Source organism: Ochotona princeps, chromosome 19 (genome assembly GCF_030435755.1).
Source record: "Ochotona princeps isolate mOchPri1 chromosome 19, mOchPri1.hap1, whole genome shotgun sequence".
In the NCBI taxonomy this organism is placed as follows: Eukaryota; Metazoa; Chordata; class Mammalia; order Lagomorpha; family Ochotonidae; genus Ochotona; species Ochotona princeps.
In genome coordinates, this window is record NC_080850.1 from 30,178,352 (window position 1) to 30,205,185 (window position 26,834).

Here is a 26,834-nt window from a genome sequence, read left to right on the forward strand (position 1 = left end):
ACCTGCCCTGGCCTAATGAGGAACTTCCAACTCCGTATATGAAACTCTGACATGACTGGAAGGTCAACAGGATTAGGTGTGCCTTTTAGCCAATCACAATGCCACTACTGGGTAAAGGGATGGCCTGAATACGCCCTCCTACCCGCCCTTTCTTAGCCTTTATAAACCTGGAACTTGTGCTGAGTAAACAGATTTTCCTCATCAGCCTGTCTCTGATAGTTCCTTGACTGAAGAACACTGTCACCTCATCCTCGGTTACCTTGGAGCCTGTTGGAAGGTTTAAACCCCGAGATCAGAGGATTCCTAAAAGGGTAATATAAACAAGAATGAAAAATGTTATAACTCACACGAATACATATGAATCCAATGTTAACACTTAACGCTTCCTTGTCGGCTTCAAGGAGACTATCCAGTTGAAAGACTAGTGTGTGTTCTGAAGCCACACATAGATTGTAAGAACAATGGGCAAACCTCCTTCTGTTAAGTTGGGAATCACTCCAAATCCAGGCTTGGACCAGTTGAAAGGCTGTCCCAGCAGCGTGGCTAGAGCAGGGCATTGCAGGCACAGGGTGAAGACCAGAGCCAGTTTAAAACGGAGGACAAGCACAGAAATCATGGCCAAGGTTATTGTTACATAAAACTGCAGCTTGGCTTGCCTTCTGGCATGTGCCAGAGTGGTCAGAAAGAGCTGGCAGCAAACCCTGAAAACTGGACAAGGGCCAGGGTAACACGAGGATTTGCCATTAAGTACAGTGACCCACAAAACCCTGGAGGACTGTATCTTCATCACCTGTTGTTGCATCGCTGGGTGCACTTGACTCTTATGCATCTCTAGGCGTAAGATACTGAGGTTAGCTATCTTGGAACACATGAAAAGACAAGCAGGACTCATGCCCCAGTTGGCATCCACTTGGTGACTAGGTGGTTGGATCACACTGTGTGTGGTGCAGTGTCAAAGGGATCACCGGGTTACATTTCCCAATGTGCCGTCTTCTTCACATTCTGGTGGTGGTCGTCCACAATCACAGCAGGTTCATGGATGACACCAAGCCAAATTCTGGTCACCAGCTGCGGAGTCAGCTCAAAGGCAGTTTACCCAAACACACCATGCTCTATACTAATAGACAACAGTGGTTGAGGTGCCAAGTCATGGGTCAGGAAAAGACAGGAGGCCTTACAGGGTCTGAAGCATGAAAGTGCAAAAGAGGCCAGGGTTTGTTCCTGGTTATCTGATGGGAAACTGGAGTGTTTTTGCTCAGGCAGATGAGATGCAGTGAGGCTGTGCTGGAGGAGAGGGAGAGTTTGTCTTTGCTGGTGTCTCAGGGTGACATGTCTCAGATCTGCTCCCCATGCGGATTTCCATCTATCCATCACATGGCAGTTCTGGGAGGTGAAATATTTGTGCAAGTGGCCCTCTCCCTGTACGTGATTTTCACCTGTTTATGCAGGACTTTACATTTTGTTGTACCAGTTAAGCAATTGCGATGTTTACCTCTGTTGGGACGAGACACCTAGGTCAAAGTCGCCTGCACTGTTATAACTCTCAATCTCCATTTCAACCAGGACTTTAGAAAACGGATCCTAAAACCATGTCCACTCTTCTCTCCCATGGTAAAACCAAGCATGGCTGTGTTTATTGGGCAGCAGATACTCTATATCCTGTTAAGACTTTCGCAGGAAGTATACAGAATTCTGAAGGGGATCATGGAGGCCACTAAAGACCACCCAAAGACGCAAAGAAGTGGTGGAAGGGCAGGCTGACTCTGCTGTCCACGGGGGGCTGGACAGCCAAGTTTGGGCATGGGCCCCCAAGGCCAGTGTTTTGCCCTATGTTGCAATGCCCCCTTTCTCATGACTAAGCAGCAGCTGCACTTCTCCTCTGTCCAGGGTTTCAACAGCAGCTCGGGAGTACCCGCTGCTTAGTACGGTCCTTCAATCCAAGACGCTTAATAAAACTAATAAATTTGGGGGCACTGCCAGTGCCTATATTTGCAGATTAAGCGTCAGTACATCTTCTATTAACAGGTTTCCCAGAATTTCTAAAACAAACATGCTAAATGCTATTATGTTACCAAACATTACCAGGACGAATACATTTCTAGGAAAAACATTTTAAATATGTATATATATATATATATATATATATGCACATATATATGTATATACATACACAATCTTCCGTGGTTTTATATATGAGTGGCCTGGATACTCCCCCAGCGCACCTGCTACATCCATTTGTCTTTGCTCTCCGTAATGCTGGCTGGGAGGCTTCTCACACTCACCCGTTGTTTCTGGCTGTCGGCAAGATTCCTCACTTTTATAAACTCCCAGCGTTCCCTTCCGAAATCTTGCAGCGGATTTGCCACGTAGTTCTCCGGGGGGGGGGGGGGGGGAACAAAGACCATGAACAGGAAGCAGCCTCTCCCACGCTGCACGTTCCTGCTTCTGTGGAGGCTCGGGCTCTAAGCTGCCTCTTGGAGTCCAGTACGCCTCCTCACGCTTGCTCCCTGCTTCCGGCAGAGGAAGCGTCTCATATGAAGCCATTAAGCGCCCTAACGTTCCGCCCGAGATCGGATGGCGAGGGAGGATGTGCCGACCCTCTGCGGGTGTGTTTGTCCAAAGCCTCCGGGATCCGCTGCGTCACAACCGTCGGTGACACTGGCAGACAGCGGCACCCAGAGGCCCACTGTGGTATCTGCCGCATGTTACAGCCCCCAGGACTGTGCTTTAAATTCCGGAGACTTTAGAATACTAGCCCCTTTACTATGGAAGGTGATTGCGTCTGGACCTTAGTTTAATAAAAAGGTCTTTCCTCAGAGTTGGACTCAGATGTTTCCATGTATTAGTTTACCAAAATTCGATCTAATAAGAATTCTGATGGAATTTCTCTGTTGAAATTTCCTTTTCAAGATGATGCATTATTGAAATATTTTTCTTAAAAAAATCTAAGAAATAAAGCATTGTAAATAGAGATCTGCATTGCGCAAAAGGATTCTCTTCAAATTCAACGTTGTAAAAAATGCCCAATATAAAGGGGTGGATAATACAACTAACCAATAATTACATTATTTGACTATTGATATAAGAATGATTGTCCATTATTTTCAATACTTATATAATTGCACATTTCCAAAAATTAGCTCTTGTGGATGTTAATGGCTGCACATGTACTTTCCTCTCTTCTAATGCTTTCTTTTTTTTAAAAAAGATTTATTTTTATTGTATTACAAAGTCAGACATACAGAGAGGAAAGACAGAGAGGAAGATCTTCCATCCGATGATTCACTCCCCAAGTGACCGCAATGGCTGGTGCTGAGCCAATCCGAAGCCGGGAACCAGGAGCCTCTTCCAGGTCTCCCACGCGGGTGCAGGGTCCCAAGGCTTTGGGCCGTCCTTGACTGCCTTCCCAGGCCACAAGCAGGGAGCTGGATGGGAAGTAGAGCTGCCGGGATTAGAACCGGTGCCCATATGGGATTCAGAGGCATTCAAGGCAAGGACTTTAACCGCTAGACTACGCCGCCGGGCCCAATGCTTCCTTTTTTTTAAAAAAAAGATTTATTTACTTATTTATTTATTGGATCATAATGGACAATGCAAGAAATTTGTCTGCTTTATTTATACAGAAGCAATCACAAGCTCTGGCACAGACTTTTTACATCATGGTCAAGTGAGCTAAAAAAGATTTATTTATTTTTATTGGAAAGGCAGATTTACAGAGAGAAGGAGAGACAAAGAGGGAGATCTGTCCCCTGGTTCACTCCCCAAATGGCTACAATGCTGAGTCGAGTTGATCTGAAGCCAGGAACCAGGAGCTTCTTCTGGGTCTCCCATGTGGGTACAGGGTTCCAAGACTTTGGGGCATCCTCTACTGCTTTTCCAGATCATAAGCTGGGAGCTGGATGTGAAGTGGAGCAGCCAGGACAGGAACTGGTACCCAAATGGGATCCTGGTGCTTGTAAGACAAGGACTTTAGCCACTGAACCATTGCACAAGGCCCTCTAATGCTTCTTTGTAGCTTAAATGTGTAGATGGTGCTTAGGCATCCCAGTGCCCCCCGAAAAGAACAAAAGGCTCAAAAGAGCAAGTTTAGGTTAGGTTCCTTGCCTATATTAAACCAGCTCATTACTTGCCACTGGGAGCTGTCCTATGCAGGATGGTTAGCAGGAAGCCCCGTTATTACCCACCCAAATGCTAGGAGATCCAAACCTTGCAATTACGATAGCCCACAATGTTCATTATCCACTCCCTCCTAACTACTTTGAGAAACACAGGAATAAGTCATTCCCACCATATTACTCAGCAACGGATAGAAGAGTTCACTTGGACAGGACAGACCTCAGCTGAAGAGAGCTGCGCTCTCTCTAAGATTTGCTTATTTTTATTGCAGTCAGATATACAGAGAGGAGGAAAGACAGAGAGGAAGCTCTTCCATCCATTGATTCATTCCCCAAGCAGCCACAATGGCTGGAGTTAAGCCAATCTGAAGCCAGGATCACCAAGCCTCTTCCAGGTCTCCCACACCCAAGGTTACTGCACCGGGCCCCATGAGCGCTCGCTCTTTCTTTTTGTTTTTAAGATTTATTTATTATTCTTACAAAGTCAGATATACAGAGAAGAAGATTTTCCATCTAATGATTCACTCCCCAACTGACCGCAACGGCTGGGGTTGCACCGATCCGAAGCCGGGAACCAGGAACTTCTTCCAGGTCTCCCATGTGGGTGCAAGGTCCCAAGGCTTTGGGCCATCCTCAACTGCTTTCCCAGACCACAAGCAGGGAGCTGGATGGGAAGTGGAGCTGCTGGGATTAGAACTGGTTCCCATATGGGATCCCAGCGCGTTCAAGGCGAGGACTTTAGCTGCTAGGCCATGCTGCCAGGCCCAAGAGTGCTCTCTTAACTGGATATAGACAAGGAAGTTCTCTAGAGTAGGCAGGTATCTTGTGACCAGGACCTCTGAAAGTTCACAAAAAAGGGCAGACCTGAAAGAATAATGCAAACACTATAAAGACATTTAGTCTTCACAATTTAGAAAAAGGAAATAATTTATGCTAAGCCATGACTGTATGATGTCTAGAAGAAATAGACTTTTAGACTCACACTATGCAATATTCACAAGTCATGTTGTCACTAGTTCAAACTGAAATGTGCTTTAGGTACAAAGCATATGTTAAGCGCTGAAGATTTAAAATAAATTAAGCATGCAGGGGCAGACACTTAACCCAGCAGTCAGACACCTGTTAGGACGCTCAGGTTCCACATCACAGTGCCCGTGTTGACTTCCGGCTTTGCCTTCTGCTTTGAGCTTCCTCTAATTCAGACCCCAGGGGCCTGTGAGGATAATTCAAGTAGCTGGCTGCACCCCTGCTACCCATGTGGGAGACCTGGATTGAGTTCTTAGCTCCCAGCTTAAAAAATCCTGGCCTTGGTGGGTACCAGGGAATGACCCAGCGGATGGGAGTGCACACTATCTCTCCCTGCTACTCAAGCAAAAATTTTAAAATAGTCAAGTATATTGGTAATAATTTCTAAGCAATTACATGACATATTTAAGTAAGCTGGATTTAATAAAATTATTGAAATAAATTTCATTTACTTATTTTAATGTGCCTACTAGTTTAAAAATGGTTGTTGTAAAATACCTGGTCTTCAGGATATTATTTTCTAAAAATACATATTTTTATTGGAAAAAGAAATATACAGAAAGAAGGAAATACAGAAAGATCTTCCATCTGCTAGTTTACTTCCCAAGTGGCTACAATGGCTGGAGCTAAGATGAACCGAAGCCAGGAGCCAGGAAAATTTTCCAGGTCTCCCATGTGGGTGCATGGTTCCAAGGCTTTGGGCCATCCTCTACTGCTTTCCCAAGTCACAAGCACGGAGCTGGTTGGAAAGTGTAGCAGCCAGGAAGTAAAACAGAGCCCATATGGGACCCTGGTGCATGCAAAGTAAGGATTAGGCCACTAGGCTATCACACTAGGCCCGTAAGATAAAATTGTTTTAATACCTCCTTTCCTATTTATTTACTTATTTATTTAAACTTTTACAATTACATACTCACAAGTCACTTCAAAATCACAGGCTTAACACTTCATTAGGAAAAGAATTAAGCAGGAACCAGCATGCTAGCCTAGTGCTAACCTTACCTTGCATGTGCCAGCATCTCATATGGGCACCAGTTAGTTTCCTGGTCCAGGAAAGCAGTACAGGTTAGCCCAAAGCCTTGGAACCCTGCACCCTTGTGGGAGACTAGAGAAGCTCCTAACCCCTGGCTTCAGAAACACCAATCATTGCGGCCACTTTGGGAGTGAACCCGCAGACAGAAGATCTTTCTCCGCCTCCTTCTCTCTGTAGATCTGCCTTTCCAAAATAAATTAATAAATCTTACAAAAAAAAGAGAAAGTAGGAGTAAAATAACACTGTTCCTCAAAACAATATTCAGGTCTCAAAACTTCAAGTTTGTTTAGATTACATTTTCTGTACTCTGTTTTGGGTTTTGAGATGACATATTTTTAATTTTTATTATAGTCAAGAGCTCAGTTCTCCATCAAATAAAGCATTTAACAAGTAAAAAAAAATCCGATTTAGCCAGAATATGGGCAAGCACTATAAACAGCAGTCAAATGGAAAGATGATCATTTCACTCATAATGTATTTTAAAGTAATCATATATTACTAAAACTATAGTAAAACAGCATTCTTAACCACTGGCTTGATAATGTATAAATAACATTTGACAAAACTATCTGCAGCAATACTGATGTACACAGGCCTGCTTTTTTATTTCCTTGTTATTTGATTATACAAAATAACATTATTTATTTATTTTTAATTTATTTTTATTAATGACACTGTATTATGTGACACAGTTTCATAGGCTCTGGGATTCCCCCAACCCCTCCCCATGCCCTCCCCCCATGGTGGATTCCTCCACCCTGAAGATAACATTGTTTAAACCAGTGTAAGTTAGTTAGGTTTGATGTTTTCTGTTTTTTCCCTCAAGAAGGTCTGTTCATTAGTTAGCAGCATGACATTTTTCAAATGTTTCCCACATTTTCTTGGCTGCTTTTTCCATCACCTTTTCTCTTAACAGTGACATTGTGATAATATTTTCGGGTTTTTAAAATTATTAGACATAAATTTGTTTGTGGACATAGTTCCATAGCTAAGGGATTTACTCTCCCCTCTCTCCAATTCCCCTCCCTGATGTTTTTCAATACAAAGTATAGCACAGGAACATGGACACTTTTTTAAAAAAATTATTTTTATTCGAAAGTCAGATATACATAGATGAGGAGAGACAGAGAAGATCTTCCAGCTGATTATTCAGTCCCCAAACTGGCTGCAATGGCTGGAGCTGAGCTGATCCAAAGCCAGGAGCCAGGAACTTCTTCCAGGTCTCCCACATGGGTGCAGGGTCCCAACGCCTTGGGCTCTCCTCCACTGCTTTCCCAGGCCACAAGCAGGGAGCTGACTGGAAACCAGAACATAAACTGGTGCCCATATGGGATCCTGGTGCATGCAAGGTAAGGACTTTAGCCACTAGGCTACCATGCCGGGCCCAACACATTTTAAATTAAACTGTTTTTTTTTTCTTTAAAGTTTATAGTGAGAACAGTATAAAGCTTACTTTTTGCGTGTTTTTTAAATTTCTCAGCTCTAAAATTTTCGACCTCCAAAATATAACCAGAACTTCTCCCATCGCCCACATTTATTTTATCCTTCATAGTATAAGCAGTCTTGTAAGTAATTTCAAAGATCATTAAAGGGACTTTTCAGACAGCATCGGCAGTAGTGATTGCCATACTCCTTAATTATAGGTAGAAATCTGGAGGACTTGCCACTGCTCTGGAAAATTCATTGTTCTCCCCAAACCTCTGGTTCCTTCCTAATACAGATACTCCATGGAACATTCCCAGGGGTAATTTTTTTTTCCACCAAGTTACACATACAGTTTCCTGTATGTCTAAAGGATTTGAAAGCAACAACTGGCGATATGGCAAAGATCTTAGCTGTAAAGTCAGTATAATCCACAGCGACAGGTGCAAAATCAACATTTAGAAAACATGTGAAATCCAAAAGCAACATGCTTCAAGTTTGCAGAAGCTAGTACTAAAGCACTTTAATTATCTGTAATAGTCTACTACTTAGATGTTTACTAACTAAAATAATAATTTTGGCAAATTAGAATTGTACAGAATTCCTATCGGAATATCTTCTGTGACAAGGAAAGCTATAATAAAACACACAGCGAGTTCAAACATAAAGTAATATTTGAATTATTTTCATACATACACATGCTCTTACACTGCATATGGTGAAACATAGTACTATGAAGAGATTAAATGCTCATATTCGTAATCTAAAGCCAGGTGCAATTAAAAGATGATTGAAAAAATTTCATCTTCAAAACGGGGATTAGGTTATCTTGGAAATCACCAATGAACCAGGAACATTCTCCAGCATACTACAGCACAGAGAGAAATGATGCGGTTGTGTGCCAGGCCTTTCATTTCCTCCAGGATCACGGGGTCACGGTTCACATAAAACACACCCACACACTGTTACTATAAATCCCCAAGAACAGGTGCAGTTCAGAAAGCAAATGTACTGCAAGTCATTTAAACCCCTTTTAAGATGATTTAGAATGTTTTCTTGAACCACTTATTACACATTTCAGACTGTGTTATTTCTAGACAGATCAACTGCTTCACTCAACTAGCAAGACTGTATGCATCTCATACATTCCAGTATTTGGCACTGGGATCCAGAGTCAGGCAGACAATAATCACAGGACGATACAAAGCACATTTTACAAGTGTTAACTGTTTACTAAGAGAGTTCTCGTACATTTCAATTGTTAATGTTTTATTTTAATTTTTAATTATATTATTTTTAAGCTTTTATGGTACAATTGCATAGGGTATGGGATTTTCAACTGTTAATATTTTAGAGGAAATAAATGCCCTTGACAGGCCCTACTTTAAAAAAAAATGGAAATGAACAGAAGTGGACACTGTTGCAGTTACACCAAAGTAGCATAAACACACATCGACGCTGTTACAGTTACACCGAGTACCATAAATAGGTGCAGAACGCCGGAGCGGCCACAGAGCAGATAGAGTACAGCAGAACAGTAGCAATGGAGTGAGAAAATAAATCAAGAAACCCCAAAGCAATGTAAAAATTCTTGGCACATACAGGCAGCAAATAATTCTTCAGTTATATATTCTGATGTAATCAGACTGTTCACAGGTGCCCACAGCACAGCTGTGTTCTTTGCTTACATTTCTACCCATGTCACAGACAATGAAGACAAATTTCCCCCCCTCCCCAACGCCCTTGGGAAAGCTCCAAAACAGAAATTTACAGAAATTAACCCAGCAGCGTGTCTCCCTCCTGGCCTTTTCACACTGAAAACACAGAATCACACAGTGAACGGCAGGCCTTTCTGTAACTTTGCGGTCAGTTTTAGATTCCTGCAGGGGCACCAGAACGGATAAAGCATGGGAAACGCTCGAGACGTTTCCAAAACTTAAAAAAGCAAACTTGGTGGGAGCAATGTCCTAAACTCCAGTAACCCCGAGCCCAAACATGCAGCCGCTTGCCGGTCCAGTAAAAATGCTGTCTTATCGGGGGGGCGGCACTGTGGGCTTTTTCGGTTCATTATCTCCTACTTTGGAACTATGTCAGCTAAAAACTTCTTTAGCCCGTACCAAGTCAAGTTTCGGAGAGTCCCGTTCAGGTGCGGAAGCATCAGGACGCAACTGCGCCTGCGCGGGCTCCGAGCGGGCCGTACTTCCGCCTGGGACGTGCTGTCACTCACGGCCATCTCCCGCCCCCGCCGTGACGTTGCGGGCCTTTCTGCAAACTCTGATGCTGGACCCGCACTTGGCGGGCTTCCGGGGGGCTGGGCTGAGCCGGGCTGCCGGGCCGCCGGGGGTGCTGAGCCGAGCCGAGCCGAGCTGCCGAGCTGAGCCTAGCCGAGCTGCCGGGGCTGCTGAGCTGTGCTCTGCTGAACACGTTCCTCTCTGTCCTTCCGTGGCCCTTGCACTGTTAATCAGTAGCGGATCGTCCCGCCCAGCAGCAGGAAGAATCGGCGAGTGGAGAAGCTCCGGTTTGTCGCCTGGAAGCCAGTGGTGGCTTCCCCTCCCCCCACCCGCTCCCGCGGCTCGAAGAAGCTGTTTCTAATTGTCGCGGCACTGTAAGTACCCGAGGCGAAGGGAGCTCACTGCGTACCCCCCGCCTTCTTTAATAGCCTTGTTTCGGGAGAATCTGCGGTCTGTCCTGACTTTGTGTCCCGTCATCATTCCGCAGGAGCTGAGCTCCCTTTGTTTCCCTGCGCGCTTTCTGCTGCTGTCTCTGCGTTGTCCGGCACCGACACCTAGAGGCTGGAACTCGGCATTGCATCTCAGAGCTTTACCTGGACTTGACCTCACTGAAGATGCTAGTGTGTCAGTAACCAGCAACTGCTGTTGAGTGCAACATATTAAAAAAGACTTGGGGCGTGATTGCCAACTACGACAAGCTAGAGGCGGGGCTGCTGTTCTAGGCAGAACTCTGTTGTTCCAAAGTTTTAATGCATAACCAGCTGGTCTTTTAAACTGTTGCAGGAGTTGGAATTTTTTTTTTCATTGTAACAAGTGTTGATTAGGAGAAGTGAGCCACAAAGAAATCAAGATGAGTAAAAGCAAAGATGATGCCCCCCACGAGCTGGAGAGCCAGTTTATCCTACGTCTGCCTCCAGAATATGCCGCTACTGTGAGAAGGGCAGTGCAGTCTGGACACGTCAACTTAAAAGACAGACTGACTATTGAGTTACACCCTGATGGGCGCCATGGCATTGTCCGAGTGGACCGGGTCCCTCTGGCCTCCAAACTGGTGGATCTTCCATGCGTCATGGAAAGCTTAAAAACCATCGATAAAAAAACCTTTTACAAGACCGCTGATATCTGCCAGATGCTTGTATGCTCAGTCGATGGGGACCTCTATCCTCCCGTGGAGGAGCCGGTTGCGACTGCTGACCCCAAAGCCAGCAAGAAGAAGGACAAGGACAAAGAGAAGAAGTTTGTCTGGAACCATGGCATCACACTGCCTCTGAAAAATGTCAGGAAGAGAAGATTCCGAAAGACAGCCAAGAAGAAGTACATCGAGTCTCCAGATGTGGAGAAGGAGGTGAAGCGGCTGCTGAGCACGGATGCAGAAGCCGTGAGCACTCGCTGGGAGATCATTGCTGAAGATGAAACCAAGGAGGCGGAAAATCAAGGCCTGGATATCTCTTCCCCGGGGATGTCCAGCCACCGGCAGGGACACGACTCCCTGGAACACGATGAACTCCGGGAGATATTCAATGATCTCAGCAGCAGCAGTGAGGATGAAGATGAGGCGCAGCACCAGGATGAAGAGGACATAAACATCATAGACACCGAGGAAGACCTGGAGAGGCAGCTGCAGGACAAGCTCAACGAGTCCGACGAACAGCCCCAAGAAAACGAGGGCACAAGCCAGCTGGTGATAGGAATCCAGAAGCAGATTGACAATATGAAAGGCAAGCTTCAGGAAACCCAGGACAGGGCCAAACGACAAGAGGACCTCATCATGAAAGTGGAAAACCTGGCTCTGAAGAACAGGTTCCAGGCTGTGCTGGACGAACTCAAGCAGAAGGAAGACCGAGAAAAGGAGCAGCTCAGCTCTCTGCAGGAAGAACTGGAGTCGCTCCTGGAGAAGTGAGACAGAATTAGTCATGTCAAACCTGACTGGGCAGTGGGAAGAGAATCTGACTGTAATTTTTTCTGGCTCTTGACTGTACAGTGGTTCCCATCCATTCCCACACTGGAAGCTCTTTTTTTTTTTTTTTTTTAATCATGTTGCTACTCAGAAACCCTCTGCTAGGTGTTCATGCTACGGAATGCAGAAAGAATGGGAAAGGAAATCATTGCCAGGGAGTCGTAGGGTTTGATGGCATGAGCACTGGAACCTGCCAATTATTTGCAGCTGCAGTGCAGGCCACTATATCCCTGATTCCCAAAAGCTGCTGTTGCTGCACATGCTGCCTGAGATAGGTAAGAGGCCTAGTGTAGGGGCAGGGAAGTTCCCGCAATAGTAGCTATTTTCATAGGTAAATCAAAGCAGTTGCCCAAATGTAGAGGCACAAGTAATTGTCATCAGCTTGTTTCTAACACAAATAAAAGCAGCTAATTTTTATCTGTTTGTCTTGTGATTTTGTGGGAGGTGGTACTCAGAGCATCTGGTGAGATGGTTTCTTAGAGGAGCTAAGTGAATGGTCCCTTGGTCCTGTTTTGCAGGTAAAGAAGCAACTTGTGGATTTTAAGAAAAAAGAACAGAAATCTGGAAATGTCATTTCTGTGTTATATTAAAGTTCCAATCTGCCTGCTCCATGGGGAGGCTGGGAAACATGACATTCAGAACCCTTCTAAACTACCCTAATATCTGCAGATAAAGGCCTATTCTTACCCCTTTTTAAAAGCATTGTTATGGGCCCGGCGGCATGGCCTAGCGGCTAAAGTCCTCGCCTTCAAAACCCCGGGATCCCATATGGGCGCCGGTTCTAATCCCGGCGGCTCCACTTCCCATCCAGCTCCCTGCTTGTGGCCTGGGAAAGCAGGAGAGGACGGCCCAAGGCTTTGGGACCCTGCACCCGCGTGGGAGACCCGGAAGAGGTTCCTGGTTCCCAGCATCGGATTGGCGCGCACCGGCCGTTGCGGCTCACTTGGGGAGTGAAACATCGGATGGAAGATCTTCCTCTCTGTCTCTCCTCCTCTCTGTATATCCGGCTTTCCAATAATAATAAAATCTTTAAAAAAAAAAAAAAAAAAAAAAAAAAAAAGCATTGTTATTATGCACAGAAAATGTTGGGAATAAAAGCCATGGCTCGCAAATGAAGTCCAGTGAGCCATTGCATTGGTTTGGATTATAATATATTTCTAATTATTATTTTTAATTTAATTCTTACAGTTATTTGATATCCTGAAAGATGATTTAACCATTTCATATATTCAAAATCTTCAAGCAAGTAAGTACCATAGGCTGGTATTCTGAAATTTCTTTAGCAATTTAACACTTTATACTCGATCTCTTTGAAAAACCAGTGATAAAATTTATAAAGTGAAGAGTTACATGTAATTAGTTCACTCTTGACAGCTTCATTTGCTGAAAACAATGCTTTAATTTGATAAAATATTAGCTTCGTGAAGTAAAAATTTAGGGCCAGTCAACATTTCTATTTGACGGGAAACAGTGAGATATTAAAACCAATTATCTAGAACCCAAGTAAAACCAAGGCTGAGACTTGACCAGGGTATTTTTCCCATATGAGACCATTTTTCATTTACTAAAACATTTTCACAACTTGAAAATTTCAATGTAGAACTTCTAGGATTAATCAAAATCTCCCTTGCTTTTTCATTTGAAAAAGTTGGTGGGGGGGGTGGGGGGGAGGCGGGGAGAGGTGGAGGGGAAGAGAAAGAAATCTTCCATCCATTGGTTTATTCTCCAGCTGGCCATAGCAGCCAGGACTGGACTAGGCCGAAGGCAGAAGTGCACAACTCCATCTAGGTCTCCCAAGTGTGTACCAGGAGACAAACTCTTGGGCCATCTTCCACTGCCTTTCCCAAGCTATTAGTAGGGAGCTGGATTGGAAGTGGAGCTGCAAGGAAACCAATTGGTGCCTGCTACTCCGTGATGGCAGCTCCTCAAATAATTTGCTATTAAGCAAGATCAAAGCACCAAAGATAGCTAAGTGCCATCAGAAATGAAAACATAGTGGCCAGACTAACAAAATAGCATACTCCTGCCATTATTACTGCTTCATTGATTAACTTCCCACTGGCCTCAAGTCTGCTCTTTTCTGGACCTCAGGTTATAGCAGATTTTACTGTGTCCTGGAAGTGGAAGCACACTCAGATTCATCCTCAGGAAACTATGAAATGGAACTTGTGCTCCCCTGGAACTTGGTCTTCCTTCTGATTTTTCATGAAAATAAATGAGGCTACTACTTACTCTAACTCCTGAAGCTAAGACTTGAGCCATAAATTTGGCTTCTCCTTTCCCCTAGCCGCTTCCTAAAAAAGTTTCACAATTACTACTTCATCCTCATCCCCACTCTCATTCAAGCCACTGTCACCTCCTGCCTGGCACAAAGAGTAGCTTTTTCCTATCTGGTAGGTATATACAAACTTTTTTTTTTCAATTATTTATTTGGAAGAGCTATAGAGTGGGAAAGACAGACCATCCATCCTCTAGTTTGTTCCTCAAATGCCAGCAACAGCCAGCACTGGGCCAGGAGGAAACCAGGTGTTACAGCCTAGCCAAGCCTGGCCTACCCTCCCAACCCAACTCTTATGTGACTCAATAGGTTCTGTAGCGTGGAACAGCCTGTCCCATACCCATTCTGGTGCTCCTGAGTGCCAGAATGCCATATGGTACTGGGGCCAAGCCCAGCTTGGTTCACCCACCACACCAGTTCTCTCTCACCATCACGAGCTGCATCCCAGTAGGGAAATCCCCAGAGCCCCCTATCATGCCCATTCCTAGCCCCTGGTCTTGGGTGTGCTGTCAGGTATTATAACCTAGCCCAGCTGGGCACAGCCCACACCCTATCCTGGCTCTCATATGTGCCACTAGCTGCTGTGGCCTGGCCTAGCTCAGTCTGGCCCCAGATCTGGCCCACACAAGTGCTGATGAGTGCTGCAGTCTTCCCTGGCCTGGCCCTCCTCCAGCCACAGCTCTTGTGCTACTCAGCAGAAACTGTGGCCCAGAAGGGGAGTTCCCCAAATTCTCCTAGTAGGCTTGTTCCCACATATGCTTATGGGTACAGCAGCCCTGCTTGGCATGATCTGACTCAGTCCTGGCCTTTTCATGTGCTAGCAGGTGCTCAGCCTGGCCCCACCCAGCCCCTTGCCAGCCCCTTGCCAGCCCTAGTTCCACAAGTGTCAGATGGATTCCTGTCAAGTGAGTTCCATGGTCCAGCATGACTTGGCCCATCACTACCTCCAGCATTTTACGTAAACTGGCAGGTGCAGCAGTTTCACTGAAGTGAGCCCACAATTCCCCTATAGAATCTGTCTCTAGATCCAGTTCATTCACATTTTGGTGGGTGCTATGGCCCAGCCTGATGTGGCCCACCCCCTGCTCCAATACTTGTGGGCAGGTACTGTGGCTTAACCCAGCCAGACATACCTCCCAGCCCCAGCTTTTGCAAGCACTAGTGGCCACAGGTGATGTAAGCTAGTCCAGGTCTCCCACATGGGTGGGTGCTTTGGCCTAACTTGGACATACCCTTTGGTTTTCCTCCTCAAAACTACTCTGTCTATCGGACCATGTATTGGTAGACACACAGAAGAATCAGGTCTGGGATTGCCTCAGATGAGGTTTCTTTGGCGGTTCCCTACCAACTGAACCGTTGGACTCAGAACCGCAACCATGGAGAGAACTGCAGGATCCATAGTCTGACCGTGGAGTGCATGTGTCAGAGTTGGGCCTCGTCAGTGGCTCAGAAGGAGCAGTGGACAGCATATCCAAATGTGCATGGAGGACATGGCAGTACATTGGTGCCTCCAGAGGATGCCTGGTACCATGGCAGAGGATGGAGGACAGAACAAATTGATCAACTATTCCAACCAAGCACTGGCAGTGAATATCTGGGCAGATGGAGACTCTAAGGTGGACAGTGACAGCCAGTGGATTCTAGAGATTTCATTGCAATTGAAGTGGCAGGATTAATGGCAAATCAGGACTGTTGAACTATCAAAACCTCTTGAGGACTTCATGGCATTGTAAATTTCTATTTTCCTTTATGTTATTGATTTTGTGTTGTGGCTTTTCATTGAAAGGGATGTATAGTAACTATAATGGAGATTATCATATCTAGATGTGAGGATACAATGCAGTATGAATATCTATTTCCAGATCAAAGGTGGACTATCAATGAAACCATTAACTATATCTTGACAATAGGATGCTGGACTCTTTGCCATTGTTCATGCACGCAATGATGGACATATGACCATTTATGAAGAACTATACTATAGTAATAATATAGGGGAACTCAGTGGGGGAGGAGAGGATTTAAGGTGGGATAAGGGAAATCCCAAGGTCTATGGAACGGTACCATAAGATGATAATAATAAGAAAAAAATTGTAAACAAACAAAAACCGCTCTGTCTCAGCTCCCTTCTGTTTTGCAAGTGCAGTGGCCCAGGCCGTGTTAAGACCCCAGAAGTCATTCCTCTCCTGTCAAACATGCCCTCAGTCACTCCCTCTTTAATATGTTCCCAGACCCCATTCCCCAGCCCTCTCAACCTGGGGCCCAGGGTGGCATGTCCCAGCCTGGCATTCCCTGCCCTCCCCACTTATCTAGAAACAAAAACAAACAACTGTGCTGGCATACTGGTATAGTTAGCACAAAGTTGGCATGAATCAGGTCCAGAATGCCCACAAGCCACTGGCTGCTTTTCTGCCAGCAGTGTAACACTTACTTAGACACAAGGCAGTTAAACAAGTAAGTAACTTTAAGTTAACACTTATTTAAACCTAGGTAGTTGCCTACAGCTTGGGGGTAGAAGATTTCTTTCAGAGTCCCACTTAATTTATATCTAAAAGTCCCCTTTGCAAGGCTTTTTTGACTGTCATGTGGTTAAGTAACCCTATTATACATTTTTGCCAATACTGTTTCCCTCTTTCATTCATTCATTCATTCGACAACACTGCACCAAATTTACTGGACACTCAAATATGCAGTATCAAGTTAAGCATTCAGTGTCTGTAATTTCATGTACTCCACAGTCTACTGGAACATACTAATTCACTAAAGTATACATTATCTGTTGCTCATATCCCCCAGTAGGTGTAAATTCACTGGGGAGACATTTTTCCCAAAGCTCACTCACTATAAAATGTACTGAAGAACAATAAAGGTTAAAATTCCAAGATCAGGAAATGTACCTAAATTTGTTTCCTAATGTAGTGACCTGTTAACTGTGTGATACTGGTAACTTTTTTACTTGTTTGGGAGGTACAGGGAGATGCATCTCCCATCTAGTGGATTACCTTCTTCAAAGATTTATTTATTACCATTGGAAAGGCAGATCGGATTCATAGAAAGAAGGAGAGACAGAGAGATCATCCACGGCCCACTCCCCAAGCTGCCCACTCCCTGAAGCCAGGGGGCAAGAGGCAGGAGGCAGGAGCCCTCTTCAGACCCCTTATGTGGGCGTAGGGGACCAAGGCCCTGAACCATTTTCCTACTGCCCTCCCGGGCCACAAACAGGGAGCGAGATGGGAAGAGGGGGCTTTAGGCCACCCTCTCCTGCTTTCCCAGGACACAGGCAAGGAGCAGGATGGGAAGCAGGGCTGCCAGGATTAGAACCGGTGGCCATATGGGGATCCCAGGATGAGCAAGGCAAGGACTTCAGCCACTAGGCTATTGCGCTGAGTCCCAGAGGCTTACTTTCTGGTTCCCCCACATGGGGGGCAGGGACCCAACTACTTGAGCCACCACTGCTGCTTCCTGAGTACACATTAGCAGGAAGCTAGAATGGGAGTGGAGCTGACACCTGATTCCAGACACATGACAGCAGAAAACTGCCCTTATAAACAGGTAACTCCATTTGCCCTGAATCCATTCTCAAATGGAAGTGATATCTAACTTGTGGTGTTGTTGGCTGTTGAGTTATACAAAGGACTCACTTTTAACAATGCCTGAGATTCAGCAAGTGAACATTAGGGACAAATATTGCCTGCTTGCTAAGGTATGTCTCACAACAGCACTTCAATAATTACCCAAATGGTAGACAGTGTGCATAAAGAAATGGCAGTTTAAAATGTGCACGAATGACTGCAAATTTAAAACATTTTCTAAATCAAAGCTTATACATTAGCTTATAGCAGAAACAAATTTGCTTCAATTATATCTGTGAGATAAACAGATTAACTCAGTTTGCTACAGTGGCTTTATTATTTATTTGATTCATTTACATACAGCTTTGCATTATTATTAAAAGACTTCTTAACAAAGTAATCATGTGTTACATAAATTCCAAAAGACAAAGTTGTAAGGTTATGAGCCAAGTAAGTTAATCCAAGTTAATTCAAGTTAACATAAACAACTTATTTTCTCAAAGCTCCCTTGACTAGTAAGTTAGTCATGATAGGACTACGCTTTTCAGTATTTCTGGGTTCATGAACAGAAATTTTGAAAAACTTTCAGAAAAATGTTTTAAATGTTACAATACTAAAAGACTCATTTGAAAAACTTTAGATAATGTAAAAACTGCATAAGAAATAAAGTCATTCCTCTCACATCAATGTAAACTCATTATCATTCTGATACTTATTAATCCAAGCATTTATTTGGCCTACAATATATTATATATGTGTGTAGCTATATGAAGCAGAAGAAATAGGATTTCATTACAAACAGTAGCCTGAAAATTTAGTCAAATACATTATTTGAAGTCTTCCTTATTAATATTTATAAATCTCTTTTTATTGAAATTGCTTTATTTTGACAATCCTTACATAGTTGATTAGGACACAAAGGGTCAAGGGTTACAGGAAAGTTGGTAAGACTATTGTTTCCACATTATTGCTTTTTTTTCCCTGTATCTGGGGTAAAAGGGGAGATAAGGGGAGAAGCCCCACCCAGCCTCGCACCCATCCCAGGTCCCCAATGTGGGGCATGCTCCGAGGGTCCTGCTCAAGTGGTTATAAATCTCTTGTTTTTCACAGTACAGATTTTATTTTGAATTTTATACATTCTGCAATAGATTTTCCATTTCTAATTTGCTATTATACAGAATTCTGCAATAGTGATCTATATGTGGCCTCCAGCAAAAATGTTTTATTCAGTCTTTTTTTTTTTAAGATTTATGCATTTATTTGGAAGAGTGGTGGAAGAAGAGTTCTTCCATTTGCTATATTTACTCCCCAAATGGCTGCAGCCAAGGCTGTTTCATGCCAAAGTCAGGAGCCAAAAACTCCATCCAGGTGTCCCTAAATGGTAGCAAAGGTCCAAGTATTTGTGTCACCATTCACTACCTTCCCAAGTGCATTAGCAAGAAGATTAATTCAACATAGAGTCACCAGCATTCCAATGTAAGATGTGGGCATCCCAAACAGCAGCTTCACCTACTACATCACAATGCCGGTTCAGCCAGGAAGAATTTTAAGTGAAAACACAGACTAGGAAGATGGTGCATCACACCATAGCCACACAGGCCTTTCTATACTTCAAATGCCAAGTGCTTTTCCACCACAGAGGTTTGGTGAGTTACAATTCCCTTTTCCTACAACAGTTTCCAAATACTTGCAATGGACCCTTTTTATTTATTTATTTATATTGGAAAGGCAGAGCTCCAGAGAGAAAGATAGAAAGAGATCTTCCATCCACTGGTTTACTCTCCAAATGGTTGGACTGGCCCAACTCCGGCCAGCTAGAAACAAGGAGCCTCTTCTGGGTCATCCACATGAGTGCAGGGCCCCAGTGACTTGGGCCAGCCTCTGCTGCTTTACCAGACCATAAGTAAAAGGAGCTGGACTGGAAGTGGAGCAGCAGCCAGGACTTGAACTGACACTCACATGGGCAGGCAAAGGCGTAAGGTGTTACGCTACATGCCAGCTCCCATTCTCTCTAGTAACTGCTTGACTACTCAAATGGTTGATAGGGAGAATGTCATTTGGATGTTTCTTCTTTTCAAGAGGGATGGACTTCACTAAAATGTTTGAAATTCCTTTACCCTGATTTTCCGGTATATAATAGCAGAAACAAGTTTTTCTGGAATTTGACTTCTGTTGCTTGTGTAACAGTATTTGGAGTTCCATCCAGGTCTCCCACATAAGTAACAGGAACCTAAAATACTTGGTCATTATCTGTTGCAGGAATCCAGGGTCATTAGCAGGAATCCAGATTGGAAACCATCTGATAATAGGATATGGGTGTCCCAAGCTGCAGCTAATCTGCTGTTCCATAAAGCCTGCCTGAATGTGTCATTTCTTCTTTTTCAGATTTACTTATTAATTTGAAAGGCAGAGTTAGAGAGAAAGAGACAGAGATCTTCCATCTGATAGTTCACTCCCCAAGTGGCTGCAACAGCTGGGGTTGGGCTAGGCTGAAGCTAGAAGCCTGGAACTCCATCCAGGTCTCTCGTGTGGGTGATTGGGGCCCAAGGACTTGGACCATTTTCCACTACCTTCCCAGACACATTAGCAGGTAATGGGATCGGAAGTGGAACAACCACGGCTAGATTCAGAAAGCTGTCATGGTAGGCAGCAGCTTAACTTGTACCACAGCACCTGCCACAGCCACAGATGTGTTTACTGCTAAGCTAAGTGCCCTTTTTAATAAATATTTGTTTGCTTTCATATACTTAAAAAAGTGACACACAGAGAGAAAGACAGACCTTAATCTACTACCTTACTGTCCATATGTCAAATGCCCACAAGAGCCAGGGCTGGGCCATGATGAACTTAGGAGACTAGGACTCTATCTGGGTCTTTTATGTGGGGGAAAGAAGCCCAAGAGTTTCTGTTATCTGTCGTCTCCTAGGATGCACTAACAGGAAGCTGAATTGGATGTGTCATAGCCAGAACTTGCTGAGTCACCACTACTTGGCCGTAGAGACTGCTTTTGGGATCTTCAGATGGAGATTTTGGACCCACAGAAACAATGTGAAACAATAAATGCTTTTTAATGGGACTAAGTTTGTGGCGTGACTTTGTTATTCATAAGTAGCTAAGAAACAACTTCACATAAAAATCATTTACAAAAATAGGCCAAGTTCAATTGGAAAGGTTCATAGAGTGGGTACATGGAGAGCCTTCAGCTCTTTAAGTTCAAGATCCTGAACTTAACTGAGAACATTGACTAGAGAATCAAAGTGGAGAAAACAGAACTTCAAAGACTAGCAGTAGGTGTGTATTATGAGCCCAGAGGGACCCAGTGCACAGTTGGCATGATAGCTGTCCACATGCAAAGATAAAATAGCAACATGGCACCGAACTAATTTATAGGGAAGGATGGCAAATATTTGTAAAATGCCAGAGGATAGTAATACCTTCACAGATTCACAGCAGCTAACCTTGACTATATGCCTTCAGTTTCTTTGGCAATGAAAAGTATAGGTAGGCCATGTTATTGGACTTAGAAGGCCTTGGGCTTTATTTTCTCTTAAAGATCTACTTATTCATTTGAAAGGCAGAGTGAGAAACAGAGACAGCGCTCTTTCATCTGCTGGTTCACTCCCCAAATGGCCACAATGGCCAGAGCTGGGCCAGGCCAAAGCAAGGAATCTGGAGCTCCATTCAGGTCTCTTATCTGGATGGCAGGGGTCCCAAGGACTTGCTACATTAACAGCAATTTGGATTGCAAATAGAGCAATCAGAACCCAAGCCACTGCTCTAATATGGGATGGCAGTGTTGCTGGTAACAGCTTAGCTTGCTGTGCCACAACACCCACCCCTGTACTTCCTTCTATGTGTTACTAATAAGATAATATCCCTTAGGGACATCTAGATAACTTGATACAGCTTGCACAGTAAATACTGCAATAGGATTTTTCTCCCTTGCTTTTCCTGGGGGTGAAATTGGAGCACTGAAAAGCTATCCCTCAAACATGATATGAAGAATTTTAAAAATTTAAGGTAAGTGTTCTAGTTTAAATGGAAGACTTTTCTTGCCTTTTTTCTCTATCAAAAAGCCTGCTGCAAGGACAGAAAGGACCTTTAGAAGATGTTAATTTCCAAGGAGAGAGACTAGGAGACAATAGTGAATAGCAACTGCAAAAGGGAGTGCTGATCAGAGAATCAATGATGGTGACATGATAAGGGAATTCAGAAACCAGGAATGTTTACTGACAAACATCTGCAAGGGGTGTGTAATAGAGACAACACCCCCAACAAAGAATTCTTTTTTTTTGCAAGCAAAAAAAAAAAAAAAAAAAAAAAAACGTTCCAGAGAGGATGGGGCTGCTTGGGGCAGGCAATAGAAGATCCACTGATGGACAGATGGTCCAGATCCTTATCCCACCCTGTGAAACTCCATAAATTTTTAGATGCAAAGCTTGGTTTTCTGGATAAATCTATCCAAAGAAGGCCTCAACTCATAGAAAACAGCTATACATGCAGGCTGGGGTGCAAAAAAGCAAATTCTGTGAAAGGACTGTCATTAAATCAGCATCTTAGAACATAACTTCTCCCCTTACCGTCCCCACCACCTCAAAACACCGGAAGATGATCTCTGAAGAAAGCATACAGTCCCCAAGAAAGGGATTACTGACACCAGTACATCTCCAAGGACAAAGCCAAGACAACTGAAGAAAAACTCTCCACATACAGCCTGCTTTTCCGTGCCTCACTTTTAAATACTGGTTGACACCAAAGGACAATCAGACAAGGTACACTTTCCACATGAAACAATCATTTCAGCCTACTTTCTGACCTGCAGTCTTTGTTTTGACCTCCAAAATAAAACAGTGACTAAGATTCAGAATGTAAGCCTAGAGGGAATGTGTTCAGATATTAGGATTACAAATATCTGAGAGACCCCCTCACCAATGCCCAAATAACATCTTGTATTACACCCCGATGGCTGTCACAGTAACCGGAGAAGGGCGGAGTTTGCCTCCAACCAGAGCCAGAAAGAATGGCAGAATTCTGGCGGGCCTCTCTGGGCTGTGGAACCACCCTTACACCAATGAGGAACACAGACCCATATCCCTCAACCAAAAAGGGTCCAGTCCTTCGCATCTGTCTTTCTGCTGCATGGGGAAGCCTGTGACCGTGGTTCCCTGAAATAAAGGCCATCTAAATTCTTTGCATATATTTGGCTGAGTTATTCTTTCCCTGGCGATCGGCGAATCTAACATTTTGACCAGCAGCGAATCTAACACACCCAAACGTCCATCTTACTGCATAAACTTGCGTGAACCTTCAACTTCCTCGTGAACCTTCAACTTTCTCGGAATTCAGCAAATTACACACTCCTAGGGCCATACAGCACTTTGCTATCACATTTCTTAGCGATCCATAAAAATGACCCACCTTCCAAGTTACACATCAACTACTGCGTCTTACCTTTAGAAACAGTACTCCAGGTCCCACCAGAGCGGCAACCACAAATCCTTGGGGAAAAAAACGATAAAGGTAAACATCAAAATAATTTAAAATACAATATACATTTTATGTTTATGACTTTCATCTATTTGAAAGGCAGTGTGATAGAGAGCTCTTTCATTTGTTGGTCACTCCCCAACTGCCCACAACAGCCGGCGTTGAGTCCGGTGGTAGCCAGGAACCCAAAACTCCATCAGGGTCACCTACGGGGGTGGCAGAATCCAGCACACTGAAGCCTTAGCCTGCTGTCTGCTTACCCTGACCATAGACTATGTTGTGACCAACCAGTACTTTAAGGCCTTCAAACACAAAGTAGTGATAGGGATCTGGAAGTACCAGTCTCCTGGATTTGATCAATTCGTGCTGTATGCGTGTGCTTAACTAGCATACTATGCTCCAGAAATACGCTTCGTTATTCCATGTTAAAAAAAATTTTTTTTTCGAAAAAGGAAGCAGCCACCAGGTTTCATGCAACAATCCCCAGACAGCTCTATTTAAAAGCTGTTTCTGTATATTGTCCCTGTGAATCCAGGTTAGATCCACTGAGAGAATTGCCCTCTGAGAGCCGGGAGAGAAGCAAGACAAACACCCTTTCTCTTCTCCCCCTTCCCCCTCCCCGGTCCCTCTAACTTATTTTCCCCCACCCTACCCCTTGCAGCAGAAGAACTGCGGCGCCAGCGGCCTCCCGGTCAGAAGGTGCTGGGTGGCTGCGTTACATATCCCTTAATAGACACCAGAAATGCAACCTGCAGGCACCGCCTGGGGGCTCGCGGGCGGGCGGGCCGGCTCGAGGCCCCCGGCCGAGGGTTACTCCGGTGCGCGGGCAGGGCCGGGCGGCCCCGTGGCCCAGCGTGGAGTTAAGCGGCCTCGGCCTCGGGATGGGAGCCAGGAGCCGGCGGCGGAGCTTGAACAACGCTCCAGGAAGTTTCCTTTCGCCGACCGCGGCAGGCAAGCGGCGGACATGAAGTCCCGTCCCGGCCTGCAGGCCGCCATCGACCTCACAGCGGGCGCCATCGGGGGCACAGCGTGCGTCCTCACCGGGCAGCCGTTTGACACGATGAAAGTCAAGATGCAGACCTTCCCCCGCCTGTACTCGGGCCTCATCGACTGTTTCCTCAAGACCTACACTCACGTGGGCTTGCGAGGCCTCTACAGGGGCACGGGCCCCGCGCTGCTGGCCTTCGTGGCGCAAAACTCTGTCCTCTTCATGTGCTATGGTTTCTGCAAACAGTTTGTCAGGACAGTGGCCGGCCTGGACAAAAAGGCGAAACTGAACGACTTGCAGTCCGCGGCCGCAGGCTCCTTCGCCTCAGCTTTCGCAGCGCTGGCCCTCTGCCCCACTGAGCTGGTCAAGTGCCGGCTGCAGACCATGCACGAACTGGAGATGTTGGGGAAGATAACCAAGAGCCACAACACCATCTTGTCAGTGGTGAGGAGTATTCTGCAGAAGGATGGCTTCTGGGGCTTCTACCACGGCCTGTCCAGCACTCTGCTTCAAGAAGTTCCTGGCTACTTCTTCTTCTTTGGTGGCTATGAACTGAGCCGGTCGTTTTTTGCCGCAGGCAAATCCAAAGATGAACTGGGCCCTGTCCCCTTGATGTTAAGTGGCGGAGTCGCCGGAGTTGCCCTTTGGCTCATCATCTTCCCAGTGGATTGTATTAAGTCCAGGATTCAAGTTCTTTCCATGTACGGAAAACAGGCAGGATTCTTGGGAACTCTTGTAAGTGTGGTCAAAAATGAAGGAATAGCTGCCTTATACTCTGGACTGAAACCTACCATGGTTCGAGCCATCCCTGCCAACGGGGCACTGTTTTTGGCTTATGAATACAGCAGGAAGATGATGATGAGCCAGCTGGAACCTGCCTAGGCGCAGGTGGATCTAAGCCAGGTGTCTGTGGACAGCAGTTCCATCCAGAATCCTTGGAGTACTAAACCTATGTGGAATTCTTTTTTCTACATGGCAGGAATTTTGATTTTTGGCTTTTCATTCTCACATCTTCGACATGTGGAAGGACCTTCACATCGTAACATTTCTGCCATAGTTGTATTACGCTTTTGCTGGCATAAAGAGTGGAGGCCAGAGGCCCACAATGTACCTAATATGAAAGCCTAAATACAGTTCTTTCAGGGGAAAATGTAATTCGGTTTCATGTTTAATCTTAAATAATGCTCTCCCCCAAGCAGAGACTTGACTATGTTTCATGAAGATAGGCATAAGTAACTGTTTATTTGTGGAAGATATAGGGTCTTTTCTAAAGTTTGCTTAACACAGGCACAATATGAGGCTGTTAATGCTTTTAACAAGTTTTGTGTGGGTGCTTAAGAGTCAAGATACCCATGTAGAGTTTTTAACTTAATTTAAATTTTTTTTTGAGGAGCAGTGCAGTGGCTCAACTGGCTCATCCTCTGCCTGCAAGCACCAGTATCCCATATGGCATTGGTTTGTGTCCCGGCTGCTCCACTTCCCATCCTGCTCCCTGCTTATGGCCTGGGAAAGCTGCGGAGGATGGCCTGAAGCTTTGGGATTCTGTACCTGTGTAGGAGACTCAGCTGAGTCTCCTGGTTCCTGGCTTCAGATCAGCTCAGCTCTGGATGTTGTGGCCATTTGGGAAGTGAGCCAGAGGATAGAAGATCCTTCTTTCCCTTTCCTTTGCTCGGTAAATCTGCCTTTATTTTTTTATTTGAAAGGCATAGAGAGAGAGGCAGGCAAAGCCATATCCCCCATCTGCTGATTCATTCCCAAAAAGCTAAGGCTGGGTCAGGCTGGAGTCAGGTACCAAGATTTGCCACCTTGGGTGTCAGGGACCCGAGGACGTGATCACCTGCCACCTCCAAGGGCACACCTTAGGAGGAAGCAGGAATGGAGAGTGGATCCCAGACTGGAACCCAACACTCAATGTGTTAACACGGGCTTAACTGGCAGCTTAACTACTAGGCCTAATGCTTACTTCCTGTGCAAGTAGATTTTGAAGAGGAAAATGTAGCTGCACATTGGTGTGAATTAAAGTTTCAGAGTAGGCATTGTGGACTTCCCCAAGATTTTCTACCATTAAAATAATGACATCCATTTTAAAGTGGGATTATAGGCTGTGCTGTATATTATTAAGCCTTGGTTATCAGGTCTTTGGGAAGCAGAATGGCTATCACTTCATTCATTTCCTTTCTTCTCCCAAAGAACTAGGCTTAGGGTGAGAAAGGGCTGGGAGATGGAGTGCTCTTACGGTTTTTTTTTTTAATTAAAATCTTTTTTTAATGATTTATTTTTATTGGAAAGTTAGATATACAGAAAGGAGGAGAGACAGAGAGGAAGATCTTCCGTTTGATGATTCACTCCCCAAGTGAGCACAGGCCTGTGCTGTGCCTATCTGAAGCCAGGAAACCAGAGCTTCTTCCGGGTCTCCCATGTGGGAGCAGGGTCCCAAGGCTTTGGGCCCTCCTCAACTACTTTCCCAGGCTACAAGCAAGGAGCTGGATGGGAAGCAGGGGTGCTAGGATTAGAACCAGCACCCATATGGGATCCAGGCACTTACAAGGCAAGGACTTTAGCTGTTAGGTTACCACACTGGGCCCTGAAATTTATTTTTATTTGAAAAGTAGATTAAAGAGATATTTGGTTCACTCCCAAAACGGCTGCAATGGTCAGAGCTGGGATGGTCCAAAGCCAGGAGCCTGGAGGTTCTTCTAAGGTCTCCCACATGGGCGCACAAGCC

The 26,834-nt window shown here is 44.9% G+C and overlaps 2 protein-coding genes across 2 annotated transcripts; both read left to right on the top strand.

The window, feature by feature from the left end:
• Positions 1-9,955: 9,955 nt before the first annotated feature.
• Positions 9,956-12,158, top strand: TAF7 (TATA-box binding protein associated factor 7). The gene is made up of 2 exons (XM_004586492.2): positions 9,956-10,201; positions 10,315-12,158. The coding sequence occupies exon 2, from the start codon at positions 10,678-10,680 to the stop codon at positions 11,725-11,727; it is 1,050 nt and encodes a 349-aa protein (XP_004586549.1). The 5' UTR covers positions 9,956-10,201; positions 10,315-10,677; the 3' UTR covers positions 11,728-12,158.
• Positions 12,159-23,943: 11,785 nt separating this feature from the next.
• LOC105941907 (mitochondrial ornithine transporter 2) lies at positions 23,944-25,150 on the top strand. Its single transcript, XM_012927426.3, has one exon. It carries the CDS (start codon positions 24,086-24,088, stop codon positions 24,989-24,991), a length of 906 nt encoding a protein of 301 aa, XP_012782880.1. The 5' UTR covers positions 23,944-24,085; the 3' UTR covers positions 24,992-25,150.
• The last annotated feature ends 1,684 nt before the right edge of the window (positions 25,151-26,834 follow it).

Excerpts from the sequence above, each read along its gene's own strand:
- LOC105941907 (XM_012927426.3), top strand. The coding sequence starts at position 24,086 with ATGAAGTCCCGTCCCGGCCTGCAGGCCGCCATCGACCTCACAGCGGGC.
- TAF7 (XM_004586492.2), top strand. The coding sequence starts at position 10,678 with ATGAGTAAAAGCAAAGATGATGCCCCCCACGAGCTGGAGAGCCAGTTT.